The sequence below is a fragment of the Cebus imitator genome, unplaced genomic scaffold (genome assembly GCF_001604975.1).
Source record: "Cebus imitator isolate Cc_AM_T3 unplaced genomic scaffold, Cebus_imitator-1.0 Scaffold235, whole genome shotgun sequence".
In the NCBI taxonomy this organism is placed as follows: Eukaryota; Metazoa; Chordata; class Mammalia; order Primates; family Cebidae; genus Cebus; species Cebus imitator.
In genome coordinates, this window is record NW_016107550.1 from 2693933 (window position 1) to 2713930 (window position 19998).

At 46.9% G+C, this 19998-nt stretch overlaps 1 protein-coding gene across 1 annotated transcript in view; it reads right to left on the reverse strand.

The window, feature by feature from the left end:
• The window catches only part of HTRA1 (HtrA serine peptidase 1), a 52203-nt gene that overhangs the window by 25378 nt on the left and 6827 nt on the right, over nt 1-19998 (reverse strand). The window contains exons 2-3 of the mRNA XM_017497909.2: nt 866-965; nt 240-444 (exon numbers count right to left, since the gene is read on the reverse strand). Of these exons, the coding sequence (XP_017353398.1) occupies nt 240-444; nt 866-965 (305 nt within the window). The remainder of the gene's footprint in view (nt 1-239; nt 445-865; nt 966-19998) is intronic.

Here is a 19998-nt window from a genome sequence, read left to right on the forward strand (position 1 = left end):
ATTTAAAACACTATTTTAAAAACTTTTATCTGGCTCCTTACAGAAGCTTCCCTGAGCCCCTTCCCCTCCCACACCCCCAGGCCAGCCACACTCAGCATCTCCTCAAGGCCCTCCTGTGATGGTTCAGACTGACTTCAGTGCCCCCTGAGAATCTCTTGCAATCAAAGAGCTCTGGTGCCTTTCCCAAGGGTGTTCCAGGGCATCTGAGAACTCACCTCTGCAGGCAAGAACATACTCACCTGGTGGTCAATTTTGATGAGTGCAATGTCTGCTTTCTCATCCACATCCTTGATTTTGGCTTCATAGGTGGCACCGTTCTTCAGCTCGACTTTGACCCGATGCTTGTTGGTTACCACATGGGCATTTGTCACGATCAGTCCATCTTCCGACACAATAAACCCAGACCCACTAGCCACCGGCACCTCCCGTTTAGAAAACGGAAGCCTAAAATCCAAAGGAGTACACAGATAAGGCTGAAGCACCTTAAAATAAGTGCTGCAAAACATGGATGAATGGGTTCTGCCGCAGCAACACACACCTAGCAATTGTTCCTTTACATACCAGGCTTAACATTTAAAAACTAAACATCCTGCCAATTCTTTGCATGCATCAAAAAATTCCACTTAGAAAATACTCTTAGGGAACCTCTTCAGAGCCAGAAGTTCCTAAAACATTTAGAAGGGTCAAGAATGTAGATGTATATACTTGAATAGGGAAAATGTTCTAAGGGAGACACATTTATCTTAATGTAGGAAGATATTCAGTGACACTTTGACACTTTAATGTATCTCAAAAATAGCTCTCATGTTTTGCTAGTGGCGGTGAAACCTTCAGAGGGTATAGGAACAAGGAAGGCTCTCTTTACTTGCGAAACAATTCGATATGAACCACGGCAGGGGCGATCTTCTCCACCACATCCGCAATAAAGTTGTATTTATGGCGCAAGCTGTTGGGATCTTCCTGCCCTGAGAACAAAAGCAAAGAATAGATACTTAATGATACGCTGCTGTGGTCACCTAGAGAAAGATGTGGGTTAGAGGGAGCCAAGATGCCTCATCAGCCTCTGGAATTCTAAAGGCGTGGTGAGCACAATTCCCCCCCTGGGGCTCAGCTGCAAATGTCCATCCAACTCCCAAAAGAGTGCCCACCCAGGTAAGGCAGTAAAATCCACTAATGATAACCTCTTAGCTCACGTTCTTCTTCTCAATCGTTTCACTACAAAAACATTGAGCAGAGGCACCAGCAAATACTTCAACCTCACACCAGCCTTTCCAAGAAGCTGGCTGCCCAAGGGTACCCCCCTGCCCTTTTTTTTTTTTTTTTTTTGAGATAGAGTCTCGCTCTGTTGCCCAAGCTGGAATGCAATGGTGTGATCTTGGCTCACTGCAACCTCTACCTCCCGGGTTCAAGTGATTCTCCTGACTTAGCCTACTGAGTAGCTGGAATTAGAGGCACCCGCTACCACACCCAATGATTTTTTTGTATTTTTAGTAGAGACAGGATTTCAACATGTTGGCCAGGCTGGTCTCAACCTTCTGACCTCAGGTGATCCCCCCGCCTAGGCCTCCCAAAGTGCTGAGATTACAGGCGTGAGCCATCATACCCAGCCAGGGGTCCCTTTTTGATGTGGCATCACCCTCTGCCTGCATCCCTTCCCTGAGTCCCTACTACCACAAAGAAGCAACCCTCCTGAGCACACCGCAGGAGCGAAGGAGCTGGGCTTTTCTCTAGGAGAGAGCCACCAGATTCATAGATCTGAGATTATTACAAAGAAACATGAAGGCAAAGGAGCAGCTCCTGTCTTTCCCACTGACACCCCAAGGCTGGCTGAGGCCATCATCTGTCCCCAAAGCAGTTTCCACCATGCCTTAACCATGCATTCCATCCCTGCCCGAGAGATCCCAGACAAAAGGCATAAGAGGTGCCTTAAGACTGTTGGTGAGTAAAATAGAAAAATCAAACAACTATAATGCTTTATACCTACAATCATACACCACATAACACTTCAGCCAACCGTGGACCATAATACCATTGTTTTTACTGTACCTCTTCTATATTTTAATACACAAATACTCACCATTATGTGACAACTGCCTACATTATTCAGTACGGTAACCTACTGTACAGGCATGCAGCCTAGGAGCAATCAGCTCTACCACCTGGCCTGGGTGAGTAGTGGGCTCTGCCATCCAGGTTTGTGTAAGTGCACCCTGTAACGTTCCCACAGCGATGAAATCACCTAACGATGCATTTCTCAGAATGTATCCCTGCTATTCAATGATGCATGACCGTATACTACAGCAAGTGGCCCCACATGGTGAGCTTTTCCAAAGCTACTTTCAACAAAGCTGTCACATGTCCTGATGTGAGGCTTGGGACAGGGCAAAAAGTTAGTTTCCACAACCAGAGGCACACACCCAAGGCAAGTGATTCAGAAACGGGCTGCTAGAGATTCAGGGTCCCGGGCTCCCATTTTGGTGGCATGGGTGGTGGCCGAGGCAATGTGTCCCTGGAAGTGCAGCCTTAGCCTACTCCTCCAGCCCCTAATCTATGCCACCTGCTGTTACCCCTTAACATGTCTCTGTTCAAGTAGGCCAGAGGGGTTCCAGGCTGGTCTGCAGCTAAGCCATGCCCCCCATTCTTCCCCCTCAGACTAGCTCAGTGCTGCACAAGCAGGCTCCAGGGACCTGCACTCCTCTGTTAGCTGCTCGCTATGAATTGACCCAGGAAGCTTTTGGAAACTTTCGTAGCAATTTCACGTGGTAATCTTTACCAACAGGCCTGTGTGCCTGCCGCAAACACTTATGCACATACACACAGAGATGCACATGCACACACAAACTCACACGCTATGCATACACACCCACACATGTACACACATAAACACACCCCCACATATACCCTCATATAAACACTCACCTATACACACTTCCACACACATACTTATACTCACAGATGTGCACATACACACATACAGTCACAAACACACACATGCATACACACACACACACATACACACACACACACGCCTCTCTCATCTCTAGGGTGGCAGCCCTTCCCCAGGCTCCAGGCTGTAAGTAAAATCTGTGAGGTGTCCCAGCCCTCTTGTGACCTGTCACAGCCGCACACCCTCTGGCTCCCACATCACTGCCGCGCTGGGTCACCAGGGACCACAGGAACCCAACCTGACACCATGGGGCACAGGGACATTGGGAGGACCACCTGCCTCTCCCAAGCTTGCTTTCTCGGAAGTGAGAGCGCATTTGTGAACAAAAGGCTCCTTTCTGTCCTGGCCCCTGACCTCTGAGCTGCTTTATTTAAAGATTGGAATCATCTGTTTTTAACATAGCATGGTTTTCTAGGGTACAGAAAAAGATCTGTAGCTACTAGGAAAAATAATTTAACAAATTCAGGACAGTATCATTTTATTATTTTTGTTTTAAAAACTCTTTTATTTGCTGCCTTAATTTAATTTTTTCTACCTTCCTGTGGAATAGGAAAATCAGGTATCCTTCCCATATTATATATGGGAAAACTAAGGTTTGCAGACTTTAAATAACTTCTCCATGGACACTGAAGTTTCTTAACAGGGAGTATAACTAACAGGTGGATCTGGGCAAGCCCTCCCAAACCCACAGTGTCACCAGATCTAATCTACAGCTTCCCACTTCAACACTGGCCCCCTACTGATCTGCTACCCTCCCAGGTTTCCAGGTAGTTGCAAATAATTGGTGTGTCTCTCCCCAGGCACTCCAATGGGAGGTGTAAATAAGGGATGGAAATGTTCCTTCTGAACACAGAGCCTGGCAAATGTCACCAGAGACAGCTGTAAACAGACGCATCTGGGCTTCCTCAGACCAGCTTCCTGGGGAAAGGCCAAGAAGAGGTTTAACTCTGGCCAGGCCAGCAACCCAGACAGCATGGCGTTTTGGAAACTCTCACAAGAAGGACGATTACTAGCACCTTGCCACTAAGGATCATTAACTCACTTCCTCTTTCTGGCTTCCTGAAATAGGTATGGGAGAATTTGCCCACGCCAGGGACAAAAATGAAGATGGATTTTGCTGGCTAAAATGAGAGGCAGTTGCCTTCTCACACAGCCACAGAAAGTGGCTCCAGGGTCTATCCCCCAGAAAGCAACAAGGGAGATGAGGGAGAATCTGGCCTGGCCACTGGAAGGCCCAGTTCTAGCCTCAGTCCACAGGGCAGCCTCCATTTCCTCATCTGTAAAATGGACTGATTGCCTCTAGAGCAAGCCATGAAGTCTGTTCCAGCTCCAACCTCCTATGATCTAATCCCTGTCTCCCTCTCCCCAGCGTGCTGCAGGAAGATAAAGGACATGTGAAATTCGAGATCAGGTCCAGGACTCTCCAAATTCTATAGATGAGGAAACAGAAAGAAGGAGTCGTGGGAGCACAGACCATAATGACAAGCCTGACTGACAGGCCTTCATCACACATCTCAGACAACAAAAGCGACCGTTGACTTCCATTTTTACCATCCCTCAGTGGACCAGTGGCAACAGGAAAATAGAACAGAAATAACCAAACAGAAGAAACATCAACTAACTGTTCAAAGATAGACAAAAGTCCACTGAAAGAAGAAGAAATATTTGGCTTGTCCAAATGCCATTTCAGAGTGAGGAATAAAAGTGTGTCTAAAAGTAACTTGGTTCAGCATGAGATTCCTGTTCCATTAAAAAGCCTTGTCCATCAAACTAGATGGAGTGACCACTGTGTGATGGTCTACAGACACCCTGGCTGGCCCATCCGCTGTGATCTCAACTGTGAGTCAACTGTCTTCCTTCCAGAGGGGTCAGTTCAGACGGAGAATCCCCATAAATGGGCCCAGGCTGGCTCTGCCACTGCCCACTCTCCAAGGGGTAGAGGGGACAGAGGGTGGGGGCATCCAGGCCACTCAGCATGAGGAGAAGGCTGTGCACGGGCTCTGGCCTCAGGTGGACCACAGGGTGACCCTCAGCATGGTACTCACTAGCTGTGTGGCCTTGTATGTGTCACTTGACTCCTTCAAGTCTTAGCCCCTCACCCATAAAATGTGATAACAGCATCTCCCTCTATGTGTTTCCTGTGCTGATTTCATGCTCTACTGTATATGAAATGTTTGATCAAGCCATGGCATACAATTTAGAAAGATGAAAATCCAAAGGACTGGCCACCAGCTACTCAGTGGCAGCTCTGCCCAGGTGCAAGCACATCACACATCAGTGGCACAGCACCGAGGTAAAGGGAAGTATCTGGACACCCACTCAGCCCCTCAGCTCCTCTAACGTTGTCATTGTATCACTGCATAGGTACGATCCAGGGGAAGCTGTGTGGCAGGCTGGTTTTTCTGGCCTTAACCTGTATCTCTTCTCCCCAGCTTACAAGGGTACCCCCTAGCCACTACAGAAGAGAGGCAGGGCAAGGTCAGAAGATAATCTAACAGCAGCCCAGATGAGCTCTTAAACCTGACGAAGCAACCAACCTGAAGAAGGCAAATGTAACACCCTAGGAGGTAAGTACCATGCCTCCTCCCCATACTGTTCTGTTAGGCCAGAACTGAGGCAGCAGAAGGTAATGGGGATGGGAACCCCCTTGCAAGGTCATGGGCTCTCCCTTCTAAGTGCCCCTTTATTGAACAGAAAGCTGGAACCGGCTGCTGTTCAGTAATGGACCACACAATGAGGCCCGAAAAAGAAACAAAAGGCATAGAGACTGGAAAGGAAAATGTAAAACTGTCTTTATTTGCAGATGACATATATGATAGTATAGAAAAATTCTAGAAATCTATGAATATATGACTGAGTTTATCAATGTCACAGGATAACAGGTTAATATATGCCATCAATTGCATTTCTATGTATTGGCAACAATTGGAATCAAAATTTTTAAAATATTAACTGTAACAACATAAAAAATAAAATACTGAATAATTGGGGAAATATTTAACAAGATATGTGCAAGATCGTACTCTGAAAGCTACAAAATGCTATCATAATAAAGAAGATTTAAGTAAATGGAGAGAAATACCGCACTTGCAGATCAGAAGATTCACTGTTGTTAAGCTATCAGTTTCTCACCAGTTGACTCATAGATTAAGCATACTCTCAGTGAAAATTCCAAGCAGGAGTTTTTGTAGAAATTGACAAGCTATTTCTACAATATATGTGGAGAGCACAGAGCCTAGACAATCCAAAGTAATTCTCCAAAAGAAAAAACTGAATGACTTATACAGTACTACATGACTTCATTTTTAAACAGAAAAATTGGATAACTAAGATTTGTAAAATGATAAGTTGCAACAATTTATAGAGACGATCTCTCCACTTACCTAATAAATATTTACCATTACTGGTTTTTAACACAACAAATGGCCCATTAAGAGTAGCCAACATTTCCTGTAACTTTGTAGTTTAAAAATTGCCGGGATTCCCAAGATAATAAATGATTCATCTTTCCTCTTTATAAACTGCTAGTCAAGCACAGAGCTTCATAAATGTTGCTTCCCTGTAGCACGTCATTGCTGGAGTTTCACACATAATACTTCTTAACTACTTTTAACAACTTCCTTCAGGGAGGAAGAAAAGAGACATACAGAGTATGGATAAGTTTCAGTCATTATTCTCTAATATTTCATGTTACTGAAAAGAGCAAGGCATTAAGTGTTTGACATTCATTGTCACACTTAACAAAATTTGTTGCAGTAAAAATGAAAATCACAGTATGGGGAGTATGAATTAAAGGATAGACTTTTATCTGTGTTTCTCTCAAAAGAATAAGCACAAAATTGATCATGTGCTTTCAATACATCGAAATGTATGCTTCTTTCATCTTTAAGGCAAAAACGTCAGGTAAAGATTAGATCTGAGGCAGGAAGAAGCCAGAATCCTTATGATCCTAATGCCATGGTTCCCATGGTCTGCCCCAAGGGACTCCAGAATGCTACAGAAAATTCACTGATATTTCAGGTTTTCTGGGGAAATACAGTGATACTTGATCACTGTTAGACACCTTGTAAACTAGCTCTGGATGGATCATAGTTTCAAAATCAGATCATACTACCTCACTTTTCGTGACTCCATATGAAGTTGGATTTCCGGCAGTCACTGTGATTTAAAAAAAAATGTACCACACAAAAATCAGTGTTGAACTGGAAATGGAGATGGTGGTGTCCAATCTGACTCCAAGATTTTAAAGGTCATGTGACACCCAACATGTGCACACATCCCATTCATAAGTGATCATGCTTATTGAATAATGAAATTAAAATGTCTTTTTTTAATGCCCACTGTGTTATAAAGACACAAATACTTATCAAATTGTTTAGACCCCACTAATTGATAAATGGAACTGTTGGTATTTTTTGGCCTTACTGGGCACCATGAAAAAATGACTGCACTACTGTTTTAGTCTGTTTTCATGCTGCTGATGATGACATACCTGAGACTGGGCAATTTGCAAAAGAAAGATGTTTAATTGAGACTTACAGTTCCATGTGGCTGGGAAGCCTCACAATCATGGTGGAAGGCAAGGAGGAGCAAGTCACATCTTACATGGATGGCAGCAGGCAGAAAGAGAGCTTGTGCAGGGAAACTCTCCTTCATAAAGCCATCAGATCTTGTGAGACGTACTCACTGTCATGAGAACAGTGCAGGAAAGACCTGCCCCCATGATTCAATTACCCTCCACCAGGTCCTTCCCACAATATGTGGGAATTCAAGATGAGATTTGACTGGGGACACAGCCATATCAACTACTAAGGGTGCCACCAACTATGACAGTTGGAGAAACTCTGTCTGGTGCTCTTGGGCTCTCTGCAGGGATTGAGCCTGAATCCCTGCCCAGATGCAAGCACTCAGAACAGAGGTAGACAAACAGCAAACATCCACAAAGCTTCAGCATAAAGCCCTCCATCTGCCCCATGTGCCCCATGAGGGGCCCTGGCAAAGCGCTATTGTCACAGCTTGTAGAGAATATGTAGAAGTGAAATAGTGAAGCTGCAGCTGGTTGAAGCCACAGTCTCCCGCTCCCTGTCACACATCTATCCTGTCAGGGTGGCTGCCAGCATTTGGGGGAAGAGGCTAAGGGAAAAGTAAAACTGCAGAATCATTTTTTGGGGATTAAATGAGATCTATTTGTGTGTGTTAAAGTCCCTTCTGTGCCTAGTTAAGTTGCTGTCTCTATCCTGCTATCTGTGTGGTCTCCAGGGACACCCTACCGCCCACCCTGCCAGTTCCCCTGGCGCATAAGACAGTGAGTGTGTGGGTAGTAGAAAAATATTGAATTGAGGCTGGGCATGGTGGCTCATGCCTGTGATACTAGCACTTTGGAAGGCTGAGGCAGGTGGATCACTTGAGGTCAGGAGTTCGAGACCAGCCTGGCCAACATGTTGAAACCCTGTCTCTACGAAAAATACAAAAATCAGCCAGGCATGGTGGCGGGCACCTGTAGTCCCAGATACTCAGGAGGCTGAGGCAGGAGAATCGCTTGAACCTGAGAGGTGGAGGTTGCCGTGGGCTGAGATCACACCATTGCACTCCAGCCTGGGTGACAGAGCGAGACTGTGTCTCAAAAAAAAAAGAAAGAAAAAGAAAAAACAGAAAAATATTCAATTGATCATAACAATGATCCCCAAAATAATAAATTATTCTATTTTCTCTGTGGGAAATATTACAAAAGCATTGTCACATGAAAAGTTGAGCAAAGAGTTAACAGTCAAAAAAAGAGGAGGAGAGAGGAGCATTCTCAAGGTGAAAGAGTATCCAGCAGTTAACTTTTTAAATCTTGTTTTTCTGGATTTTGTGATGTTTGTAGTATTTCTCTATTTTCTGAAGTTTATTGTTTTGGGCATTTTCTTTTTTCAATCTATGTAAAGAAGAGTTTCATGGCTAATGTTACATTCATAATTTTAAGGGTTTTTTTTTTCCTTGAAGAGGGTCTCCTGCATTATACAAGTTTCAGATTCCATGAAACCTGGACCTGCCAGTGGGAGAAGCTGCCAATTCCTGCCCAGGTGGCAGGTCCCACTGTCCCTCGTCCTCCCACCGCCTTCCTCCAGAGCACTTGGCTGGCTCCCAGCATGAGGGACACTCACGCTAGGCCAGCAGGACACCAGAGCTATGCCTATAGGGCACACTGCCTCGGCCAGACAGAAAGCAGGGCTTCACTTTACGGAACCAAGGCAGCTTTCCCTGGCATTCCCATTAGACTCTCCGGCCAGCCCTCTTCCCACACTATCCCAGGTGTGCCAACCTCCTTTAAACACATCAATACTTCACTGTCCTTGCACGGGACCCCAGTGCCCTGCCCCTCTTCTTGGCTCTGTCTCTCTGTCCTTCTCCCTGCAGAGCTTCCTGCCCTCGCCCACCCTGATGTGGCAACTTGGGTTCACCAACGCAGAGCATCCAGGATGGCTGGGACACCGAGTTGCACACCAGCCCACCACACATTCCCCATGGGGCCAGTCACGCTAAGAAAGGTCACACCTTTCGGCTTTAAGTTAATGTCTCAGTGCCCACTTCTACCCCTTACAGCTGTGTGACTTCAGACCGTGCCTGTCCCTGCTTGAACCTCAGTCTCCCTTTCTGTAACACGGAGCTAACATCGCCTACTCCACAGGGCTTGGGAGTCCTCAGTGAGATTGCACAGTAAGCACTAAATATCATGCCCCATCTTCAAGGCCAAGGCCGCCTGGGTTACCATCTCCCAGCTCTCAGCCCAGAGTCAGGTCCTCACATCCCCCACCCAGGTGCATTTCAACACCTCCAAGTGGCTTTTCTCAAGCTTCTGAAGCTTCCAGGAATCCCACCCTATGCTAATTCATGCAGGCCTCACCTCTGCCTTCAGTGTCTCCCCCAACTGACAATGCCACTTTAGGGTGCATAAACTTCCTGCAGGATCCCCACAGCCGTCTCCATCTCCTTGGGCCCACAATGCCCTCTCATTTGCCATGTGGCATCGATTCTTCCACTCTCTCCCAGGATGGCTTAATGCACACTCCCATCCTGCAAACCTCTCCCTGCACCTCCAAAGTGCTCCACCCCTTCCCCTGCATTCATGCCTCTTTCCCTTCCTGCCTGGAATATCTCATTCTCCTCCCCTCTAGCTAGTCAAATCCCACCCAACCTTCAATGTTGGCAATAAAATAATAATATCAATAAGAATAATAATAGAACCTATTTATCATAGAGCATCTACTATGTGTCAAGCCCAGTAATAAAATGTTATCTCTAATTATTCATGCAAGCCTGCAGGGTGCATCTTCACACCAATCTACAGAAAGATGAAAAAAAAATGAGGATCAGAGAATTACATCATGATGCCCAAAGCTTCAGAGCTGGCAAGTGGCAAAAGCAAGAGCCTAACCCCATCTGTCTGGCTCCCAAACTGGCCTCCCTCCTTGGTTCCCGCCTTCTCAGCCAGCCTCCAGCCCCCCGCAGCCCACACCATTGTGGGAACATGCTTCACACTTTGTGACATCAGGGCCAGGATGCAGGATTAACAATCTAACCTTCCCTTCCAGCCAGAACAATCCCGCCTTCCAATTTCTCAGCTGAGTTGATAAGCACAGCTAATTTGGAAAACAGAATGCAGTGTATTCGAGGGAAAAGAAATGAATCCTCCTTTATTCACAGGGGACAGCATGTTCCCAAAATGCAAATCAGTTGCAAGAGCAGATTGATCCAATCAATGGCATTGTAATGTACCGTCCTAGATTCAGCACTAGCCAGATAATTTGCACCGCCCAGTGCAAAATGAATATGTGGGGTTCCTTGTTCAAAAATTATTAAGAATCTCAAGAGAGCAACAGCAGAGCATTAAAACAGGTGCGGAACCCTTCTGAACAAGGGGCACTGGGTGACTGCACAGGTCCATGCCCATGGAGCCAGCTGTGCCTGCATTTCAAATACCCAAAATCCAGGTCTGGCACTGAAAAGCATCTCAGGAGCTGCTGAGGTGCCACTGGAGACGCTGCTTTCATCTGGTCGAACCCAGGAGCCCAGGAGCAGTCTGCGGGGGCTGACACAGTGGCCCACCTGCAGGGAGGCAAGGTTCCCATCCTCCCTGCAATGCCAGGACAGTGCGTACTCCAGCCACGGCAAGCTGCGCAGCCCAGGCATGCCCCTCATGCTGATGCTTCCTCGAATTTACATTCTAATGTCTCTCCCAGCTCACAAATCACTTGTGATTCTTCACCTGATTTCTTCCACTTTCAAGACCAGCAAAAGTATTCCTACTTTCAAGGTTACAAATAAGAACACAACCCACTACCAACAATTGCCAGGATTCAGGGGAAAGGACGAGGTGTGAAGACAGAAACCCAGCCAAGGATACGGCTGGATTGGGCCAGTGTCTGCTCACCAGGATGGAGGCCGGGATCAGCTAAGAAACTGGGCAGGTCGGTCAGCAGCAGCTCATCTGCCTCCCCTGTCCCAGCCTCCCTTTCTTCTGCCATGTGTGTCTGGCATACATAAGTGACAAGAAAATACAATTTCTTCCAAAGGCAAGAGCACAAAATGCATCATGCAGACGTTGGAAATTAAGGCTAATGGATAGCACGTTCCATCCTCACTTGAAGGGTCAGGGAGCAACCTCCCGACCATGGAAGGATGAGGAGAGGTAACTGCCCAGGAGACTGCCTGCCGGGCCCCCACCGCTGTATGCTCAAAGTCCGGCCCTAAAGCCTGGGACATTTCTCCTGGTCGCCTGCAGACACACTGCCACTATCTCTGGCAAGGTTGCTAGACACGAGTCAGAAGCTGTAAATAAAGAAGGCCAGCACGGCAGGACTCCAGTGCGGTGTTGGGAGAACTCGGAATAATCTTTGGGAATGGCTCAGTCAAGTCTGGGACACACTCCTCAGCTGCCATCATTACTTTCCCAGCCCAGCAACCCAGCAGGAGTGACGTCCAGCTTCTGAGACCCCTCCTCCAGGCGCCAGCAGCTTTTGGGAGGTCCAGAATCCAGCGGCACCCAGAATTTGCTGTGGTGTTTGTGGGGGGTACATAATGGAGGGACTCATATTTCTTTGGCATCCCTTTAGGCCCCGAGCATGGCTAGATTAAAAGTAACTACAAAGAGGCTACTTGCTGGATAAATAAATCCAGACCCAAATCCAGATGGGACTCCCAGGGGGAAACGACATGCCAGGTACCTTATCAACAGGTGCCCAGGGCCACTCTCATCCACTTGGTTCCACTCCCAGCTCAGCACCTTTACAAGAGGCGGGGGACAGCGAATGCAGCCAGGGCTGGATGTGAGCTCAACCATCCCTCCAGCGTTCCTCTTACGTCCCAGCTTCTCACTGTCCCAGCAGAAGCACCCGCCCTCTGCCACCTGCATTTCTGATGGGGCAGAGGTGCAACAGCAGAGACAATAAATGCCAGGGCTACAAGCCCAGGGCAACCGGGACCGAGCTGCCTGCGAACAGCCACTCACTAGGTGGCAGGAAGAGAGTACCTGGAATATTGATCTTTACGCTGAACGCAGGGTCCCCACCACTGGACTTTTCACTGTCAGGACTGGAACATGGGCTCCCCCACTCTGGATGAGTACAGGAACCTGAGGGCAAGTCAGATGCCTGCAGCAGGTGTAAGCAGGCCTGTGCAGGCAGGACCCAGATAGAGGCAGTTAGTTAATGAACCTGATGCTGTGCAGCTGGGGAGAGGGGCTGGTCCACGCTCAGGAGGCCAAGGATGGCTTTTCTCTAAAAAAAGCTCCCTTTGTGAGGTTTCTTGCTGAATTTAAGAACGACCATGAGAAGCACAAGCAGGGCAGGCAGAGGAATGGGGGGAGAGACAGCACGTGGGTTGCATTTCAACCAGCCATGAACTGCAGAGAAACACGGAGCACTTCCTCCTCCTCCAGGGAACTTGGTTATGTTCCCTCGGAGGGTCAGGAGAGAAATCAATTTGAAAAGGTTTCTAATGGCCAGTGAGGCATGAAGTGAAAGGGGATGGGGCCTCCTGTCTGCAAGAGGGGTGGCCTGGGGAAAAAGAAAAAGAAGCATATATGACCCAGGGAATGCAGCAAAGCTGTCCCACAAGACAGTTTGAGTGGTTGCATGCTGTCTGCCCCGCTCCATTAAATTCCAAGGAAACGCATCAGCCACGGCTCCGACCCAGAGCCCAGCCCAGCACTGGTCTGGGCATGGAGGCAGCAGAAACAGAAGAGAGACCTTGCACATTCCGGGAAACCAGACCCCCATTCTAATCGCTGCTGCTGGTACTGCACATTCCAGGCCGCCAGGGACATGGGCACAGAGGGGCCTATGCAACTGGATTTCCTTGAGCTCTGCAGAGAAAATGCACAGGAAAGACAGTGGCATCACTAAGTGGTGGCCCAGGCAGCCAGCTGAGGTCTAAAGGAAACCTGGGACCCTATGCACCATCAGGGACACTGCAAATCTGAGGAAAGACACAGCCTTCGGTGTCTCCCACGGCCAGTGGCCCTCAGACCTACTCTTGTTAAAATACACCGAGTTCACAAGCAGGGATTATCATTTGGATTAAAAAGGTTAACATTTGAATGGTGAATGGCCACGCTCTCTCTGTCTTTTGTACAGAAATAAAGAAATGAAATTCAGAAGAGTTTCGTGTGACCCCTTTCTTTCCTTTTAATGAATCAAGGAGGAAGAGGCGGGGGAGCCGGGAGCCTGGCCTTTCAGCCCACATTGGCACTTCCAAGTGCTGGCAGCCCCTCTCTTTCCGGGACAGTCTCCCAGACGGCTCCAAGTGGGAAAAGCTCTCTGGATGCCAGACCTCAGGCTGCTGTCCCTTCCCGCGTGTCCCGATTGCCTTGAGCAGTCACTGTAGCAGAAGCCGGGTCAAGACTACAGCAGATGGTGCCTGGAAAAGTCTTGTGGCAGGTGAGGTGAGGAGGAAGGCTTACCCAAACAACACTAAGGCAGTCTCTCTCAAATAGAGCAGATTCGAAAGGTGCTTTATGGGGGGCACCTGGCCAGCTGGCTGTGAACCCCTCACTGTTCTGTCAGTCATAAACCCAGCCTCGTTCTGCAGCTTTGGCTTTACTGGGAAAAGGTGGCTTTTCCAGGACAACGTGTCTATGTTTAAAGGTGCCTGTCATTGAAAATCACTTTTCAGAATAATTGGCAAAAAAAAAAAAAAAAAAAGAGTTTTTCAGTCCCTGCTTGGATACCCACAGTGGGTGCGAGGGCTTGATGGGTGCTGTTATATTTGACAGTCTCTTCTGGCCTATTTTATGTATTGGGGAAAAGCTTCCAATCAATTCCACTGCATAAATTTTTTTTCAGGAGCCTCCTGAATGCCCAACACGATGTGTCTATTATTATCTTCGGGGAAACAGCTGACTGCTCGGTTCACAAAAACACCATTAACTTTCCTCCTGATAAGCGTCTGGCTCCGGTCCTGACCTTCGCAGATTTCTCGGCTGGACTCGCTTCCTGCGCCGACTCCGCCGGTTGTTATGTCTGGAGCTGCCGGGGCTGCAGCCCCCCAGCCCTCCAGCCTCAGGCTGCGGACTAGGGGGCAGTGCCCACCCAGGTTGAGTCCGCCTCCCCCGCCTCCCCCGCCTCCCCGTGCAGGAGGAGGACCTGGGGCTGCAGGGAGGCAGGCAGAAGAGAGGCAAGAGAGGGAGGTGACGGTGAATCAGCCCCAGTGTCCAGGAAGAGGCCAGTTCTTCCAAGCAGTACCCAGCACCCATGTGAGGGGAACTTGTAAAAGAGAGACAGGCGCCAGAAGGAAGCTTTGGCTCCAATGAGAAGTGCAAAGTGGTCCCGGACCCAAAACAAGCCACTTCCCCTCCTGGGCCTCAGTTACCTCAGTGGTAAAATGAGGGGGTAGGCTAGACCATTTCCGTCATCCTTTCCAGCTCCAAAAAAGTTATATGATCTAATAAATCTGAAAAGTGCATTTCCCCACGTTTTCCTTTCAGTGTGTAATCCCCATCCCTATAGAATAGTCTTGGTTTTCATGTGGGCTTCCTGAGTCAGGTGCTAAGTTTCTTCCAATGGAACCGGTCAATACCTCCTCCGCAATTTAGACTTTCAAAGTGACTTTCTTGAAAATCCTGAAATTGGGATTCCCCATTAGGGAGAAGAGATAAAATTAAAGTCTGGTCTCCCTGTATCCATACAAAGGAATATATTTAATCATAAAATGGAATGCAATAATGATCCATGCTACAACGTGGACAGCCTTGAAAACATGCTAAGAGACAGAAGCCAGTCACGTATTGTTTGATTCCATTTACATGAAATGTCCAGAATAAACATATTCATAGAAACAGAAAATTGCCTAGGGCTGGGCAGAGGAGAAGAACGGGGTGGCTACTAATGGATGTGGGGTTTCTTTTCAGGGCGATGAAAGTGTTCTGAATCTGGTAGTGATAGGTGCACGACTGTGAACAAATAAAAACACCAAACTGTACACTTTAAAGGGGTAAATTTTATAGTATGTAAATTATATCTCAATAAAGCTGTTTAAAAAAGAAAAATAATGTTCTTTCTTTTTGCTTTTTTAATGTGACTACTAGAAAATAATTTTGTATATGCAGCTCCTGTTATACTTCTGCCTATGTGTACAAAACATTTGAATAAATATTTTCATCACTTTTCAAAACAAACCACATCAGCCTGGCCTCCTCCCGCCTCCTGTACAGAGCTGGCATCCGAGAAGCTCAGTGCAATGAGCCCTATGCTGGGCGTCCTGAGACCCGGGTTCTCTGTCCCCTCCCAGCTTGTGACCTCCAGGCTTCAGGTGTTGGAAGGATGAGCTGACCCACACAAGCCCCTCCCAGGCGAGACTGTCTGTGATCACAACTGGCCCCTTCCCCAGGTAGAACCAAATTTTAAAAGTGCTCATTATTCTACCCCAAACATTGCTCAACTCTTAAGAGCAATTGACCTGAGAATAAAAGTAAACTGTAAGACCAAAAAAGTAATCTAACAGTGAGCAGAATGGCTGGGGTTTGGCACCATCTTCCATTATTCCTGAAGGATTTCTTTTGGGAGAATTTCTTTCAGTGATTTAAGAGGTTGAAATTCTAGAGTTGATGGCAACAAATATGGCTACAATCCTGGAAAGTAATTTGGCAATTTATACCAGAACCATAAAAATTCCATATCCTTCTTTCCAGTTTTTGTACTTCTTAGTACCTCTCCTTAAAAAACGACCCCCAATACAGAAATAGCCAAGAACATGAAAATGTTCATCCAGGATTGTTTAACATCACAACCATGGATGTGAATAGGGGAACAGTTAACCAAATGGTGGCAACACTTGGGACAGAAATGATGAAATTAGGCCAGGCATGGTGGCTCATGTCTATAATCTCCATACTTTTGGAAGCTGAGGCAGGTGGATCACTTGAGGCCAGGAGTTCGAGACCAGCCTGGCCAGCATGGCGAAACTGTCCCTACTTAAAAATATAAAAGGTAGCTGGGTGTGGTGGCACAGGACTGTAATCCCAGCTACTGAGGAGGCTGAGGCATGAGAACCCAGGAGGTGGAGGTCGCAGTGAGCCAAGATCGTGCCCCTGACTCCAGCCTGGGTGACGGAGCAAGACTCTGTCTCAAAATAACAATAATAATAAAGAAATGATGATATTTCTGGAGAGATGGTGATGGTGAAATCATGAATCTTCCTTTCTTAATTTTTCATGGGACTAAATTACATTTATAGTTTTAAACAACTGAGATAGTACAATATGTCATCAAATGTATAAATGCATTTTCCTTCATGTCTAAACAGTAGAGAGAAAAGATACAAAAAAAGAGTCTTTATGCTAGGAGAGGAAAAATTTGTATATTCAGCTCAAAGAAAATCTAACCACAGCTGAAAAGACATGAAAGCGTCTCAGTTCTCATTCATCAACGTGTCCACCATGATATTTATACTGACTTTTTTCCCTTCAGCAAAATTATTATAATTACCATTCAAAGGCATTTATATGTGCTTATAATTCTCAAAGGGAGACATAAGTCATCAGATGAATAGCTTTTTAGTCATCTTCTAACCCAAGGAAATTATTTTAGGGGGAAAAGTTTTCTGTAACCTCATTTTGATTAGTGAGACTAAGTGAACAAGGTCTGTTTCTCTAGCCTTACAGGAAATCATGAGCATGGACCATGGCCTCTCCCAAACACCTAACTGCTGCAACAGGAGGATGCATCTGAGATGGGGAGGGCTTGAAGGCTCAGCCCTGGGTCTCAGGACAAACAGACTCCACACTGGCCCCTACTGATGAGCTGTGCAGCTTGTGAGAGTCATACTCCCATCGGCTCCCTCGGTTTCCCCACCTGTGAAGTCAAGGGCTGAGCTATGGACCTGCCAGGATCCTCCACACTCGCGTTTCATACTCTGAGATTCTGTCCTCTCTACAAGTCCGTTGGTGGCTTTGGGCAGCCACCAGTGTCTTTACAGGTAAGGTGGTGGCCTCATCCACAAGATGCTTGGAAATAGGGAGTTGATGTGGTCAGATATGGGTGTGAAAAGTGGGAGCAGAATGACATTTCTCAGATGACAGAAGAACCATTTGTTTGGCAAATGATGGGAATTCCAGGGGAACACACTGTAAACGAGAAGTATCACAGAATCCCACAGACGAAACAGAATCCACACACATGGTCCTTCCCAGATGCTCTCAAATCCACACCCTTCCTCCTGCGCAGATTTTTGGCTCTGCTATTATCAGACTGTTCCTACCAGGTTTCATCCAGTGGGGCTAAACCACACTGGGCTATATTTTTCAGAACCAAAAATGCTGGTGGAGAAGTGTCAGGCTAGGATCTGAGGAACCTCAGCTCAGGCCATTTCCTGACCAGCAGACATTAAACAGAAAGTCGGCCTGAGAAGAACACAGGACGCAGACCACCCTGGGAGGAGCGAGTGCTCTCCACGGTGCAGACGGAGACAGCTGTTTGCTTGGTGTCATGATTGGGAGGCTGATGTTCTGGACCAAAGCATTCTGCCGTCAGGCATGACGGTGGTGAACCTTGCATTTGGCCTTTCTGAAACAGAGGGTCAAGTTCAGTCACTTTGGCCAAGAGCTATCATGTCTCAGTAGGACAAGAGAACACGCCCAGAGGAGACCCACGCTTTGACACCCAAGAGGCATATTACTATTTCCATCCTTCCGGCTGCACTATTCTTGGTGTTGGCTCTATCAGGAGTCCTGGAAGAGTCTGCAATTTTCAACTAGAGGTCCTAATCTCTTGCAGCTTCAATGCTTTTGGACTCCTGTTACAGATCAGGAGTCCTATAGCAGGGGCATCGTTGTCCCCCTGTTGTAGATGAGGAAACTGAGGCTGAAGGGAGTGAGTTATTCATCCAAAAGGCCCAAATCATTTTCTAACTCTAGCGCTCCATCACGGAGACAGCAATTCAGTGTTTCAGAATAGACTCAAGAGATGTCAACACTTCTCTTTCAGAAATTGATAGATCAGCAGGCAGAAAATCAGGAAGGAGACGGTTGACCTGAACGGCACATCAGTCCCCTAGAGCTAAGTGGCATTCATAGAACACTCCACCCAACAACGACAGGACACACATGCTTCTCAAGCCCACAAGGAACACTCACCAAGACAGACCACATTCTAGATCAGAAAATACTCCCTAACAAATGTAATCAAACAGAAATCACACAAAATATGTTCTCAGCCCACAATGGAATTAAACTAGAAATTCATAACAGAAAGATAGCTGGAAACCCCCACCAAATATTTGACGAATGAACAAAATACTTCTAAATAACACCTGACTTAAAGAAACCTGAAGAATAGTGTGGGAATGAGACAGACATGAGTTCAAATCCTGGCTCTGCCTTCTCACACTGGCTGGCCGTGAACAATTTACAGCTAACCTCTTGGAGCTTCATCTGTAAGTGGCCTCAGCTAGGGAGCAGGGAGAATGCCCCTACCTGTCTGCATGGCTACAAAGTAAGAACAAAGCAAGACCCATAACACAATGAGCACAGTGCCCAGCTCACACAGAGCACCGACCGGCAGCAGCTCTTTGGGTCACTGTTCTGTTTGGTGACATTTCCCACTGCTCTAACTGTCCTGGAGAATGCAATATTCCTGTTTAGCTCACTCTGTGCCACAGAAAAGCAGATGCGACACTGGACATTGAAGCTTCCCTCTTCTATGTCTACTGGCAGCCGTCTGCCTGGGCAATCCCAACTGTGTCCATCCGTCTCCACCAAGTGGTGACTGCGCTTAGAAAACTGGCACCAAAGAGACAGCTCTTCTTAGTCACAGGATACGAGATGACTCATGTGTTGGAAGGTCGGGAAAAATCTTCCCCAAGACTACGTGAAAAGGAATTCTACAGTGAACCTCTTCAAACTTGGAGGAAAAAAAACAAAAACAAAAGCAAAAAAAACAACAGCTCACCACAGAGATAGGCCCACCATCTTCTTTACTGCACAACTAATGAAAAAGATGTTCCTGAGGTTTGAAAATATTGCACAAGCCTCTGACTCATTAGGACAGAGGCTGTTCAATTTGGAAATTGTCAGAAACTGCAGTCACAAACAAGCCCTCAGAGACTTTTATGTGCACAAGGAGCCATAATGATATTGTGGCGAGGGACGAGCTGCTGTCACGGGATGCTGCGGAGGATTGTCTTTATGAACGCACTTATTTGAAAATTTGTCCTATGATCTAAAACAATAGGGTAGACATGGACCCCCAAATTTGCTTTTTTCCCCTGCCTTAGGACAAATCTCTCCTTGTGAGGAATTCCCAGAGCATGGAAAGCAAACCAAGCATCATTCAGGGAGGTCTCAGGGCTTCTATAAACTGCCATCTCCTGGGTGTCACAAGCTCCAGGCAGAGTTAATGAGATGACATCTGTAAAATCCCAGTCAGTCCAAACATGGAGATCTTAATTCAAGAAGGAGCCACACACTGGTCACATGATATAGACAACAACTGGGACCTCAGAGGGTGACAGGCAAGGCAACATTGGGTACCTCTGCCCAGAGAACCTTTTCCAATGTGTTAGATGGCAAATTCCGA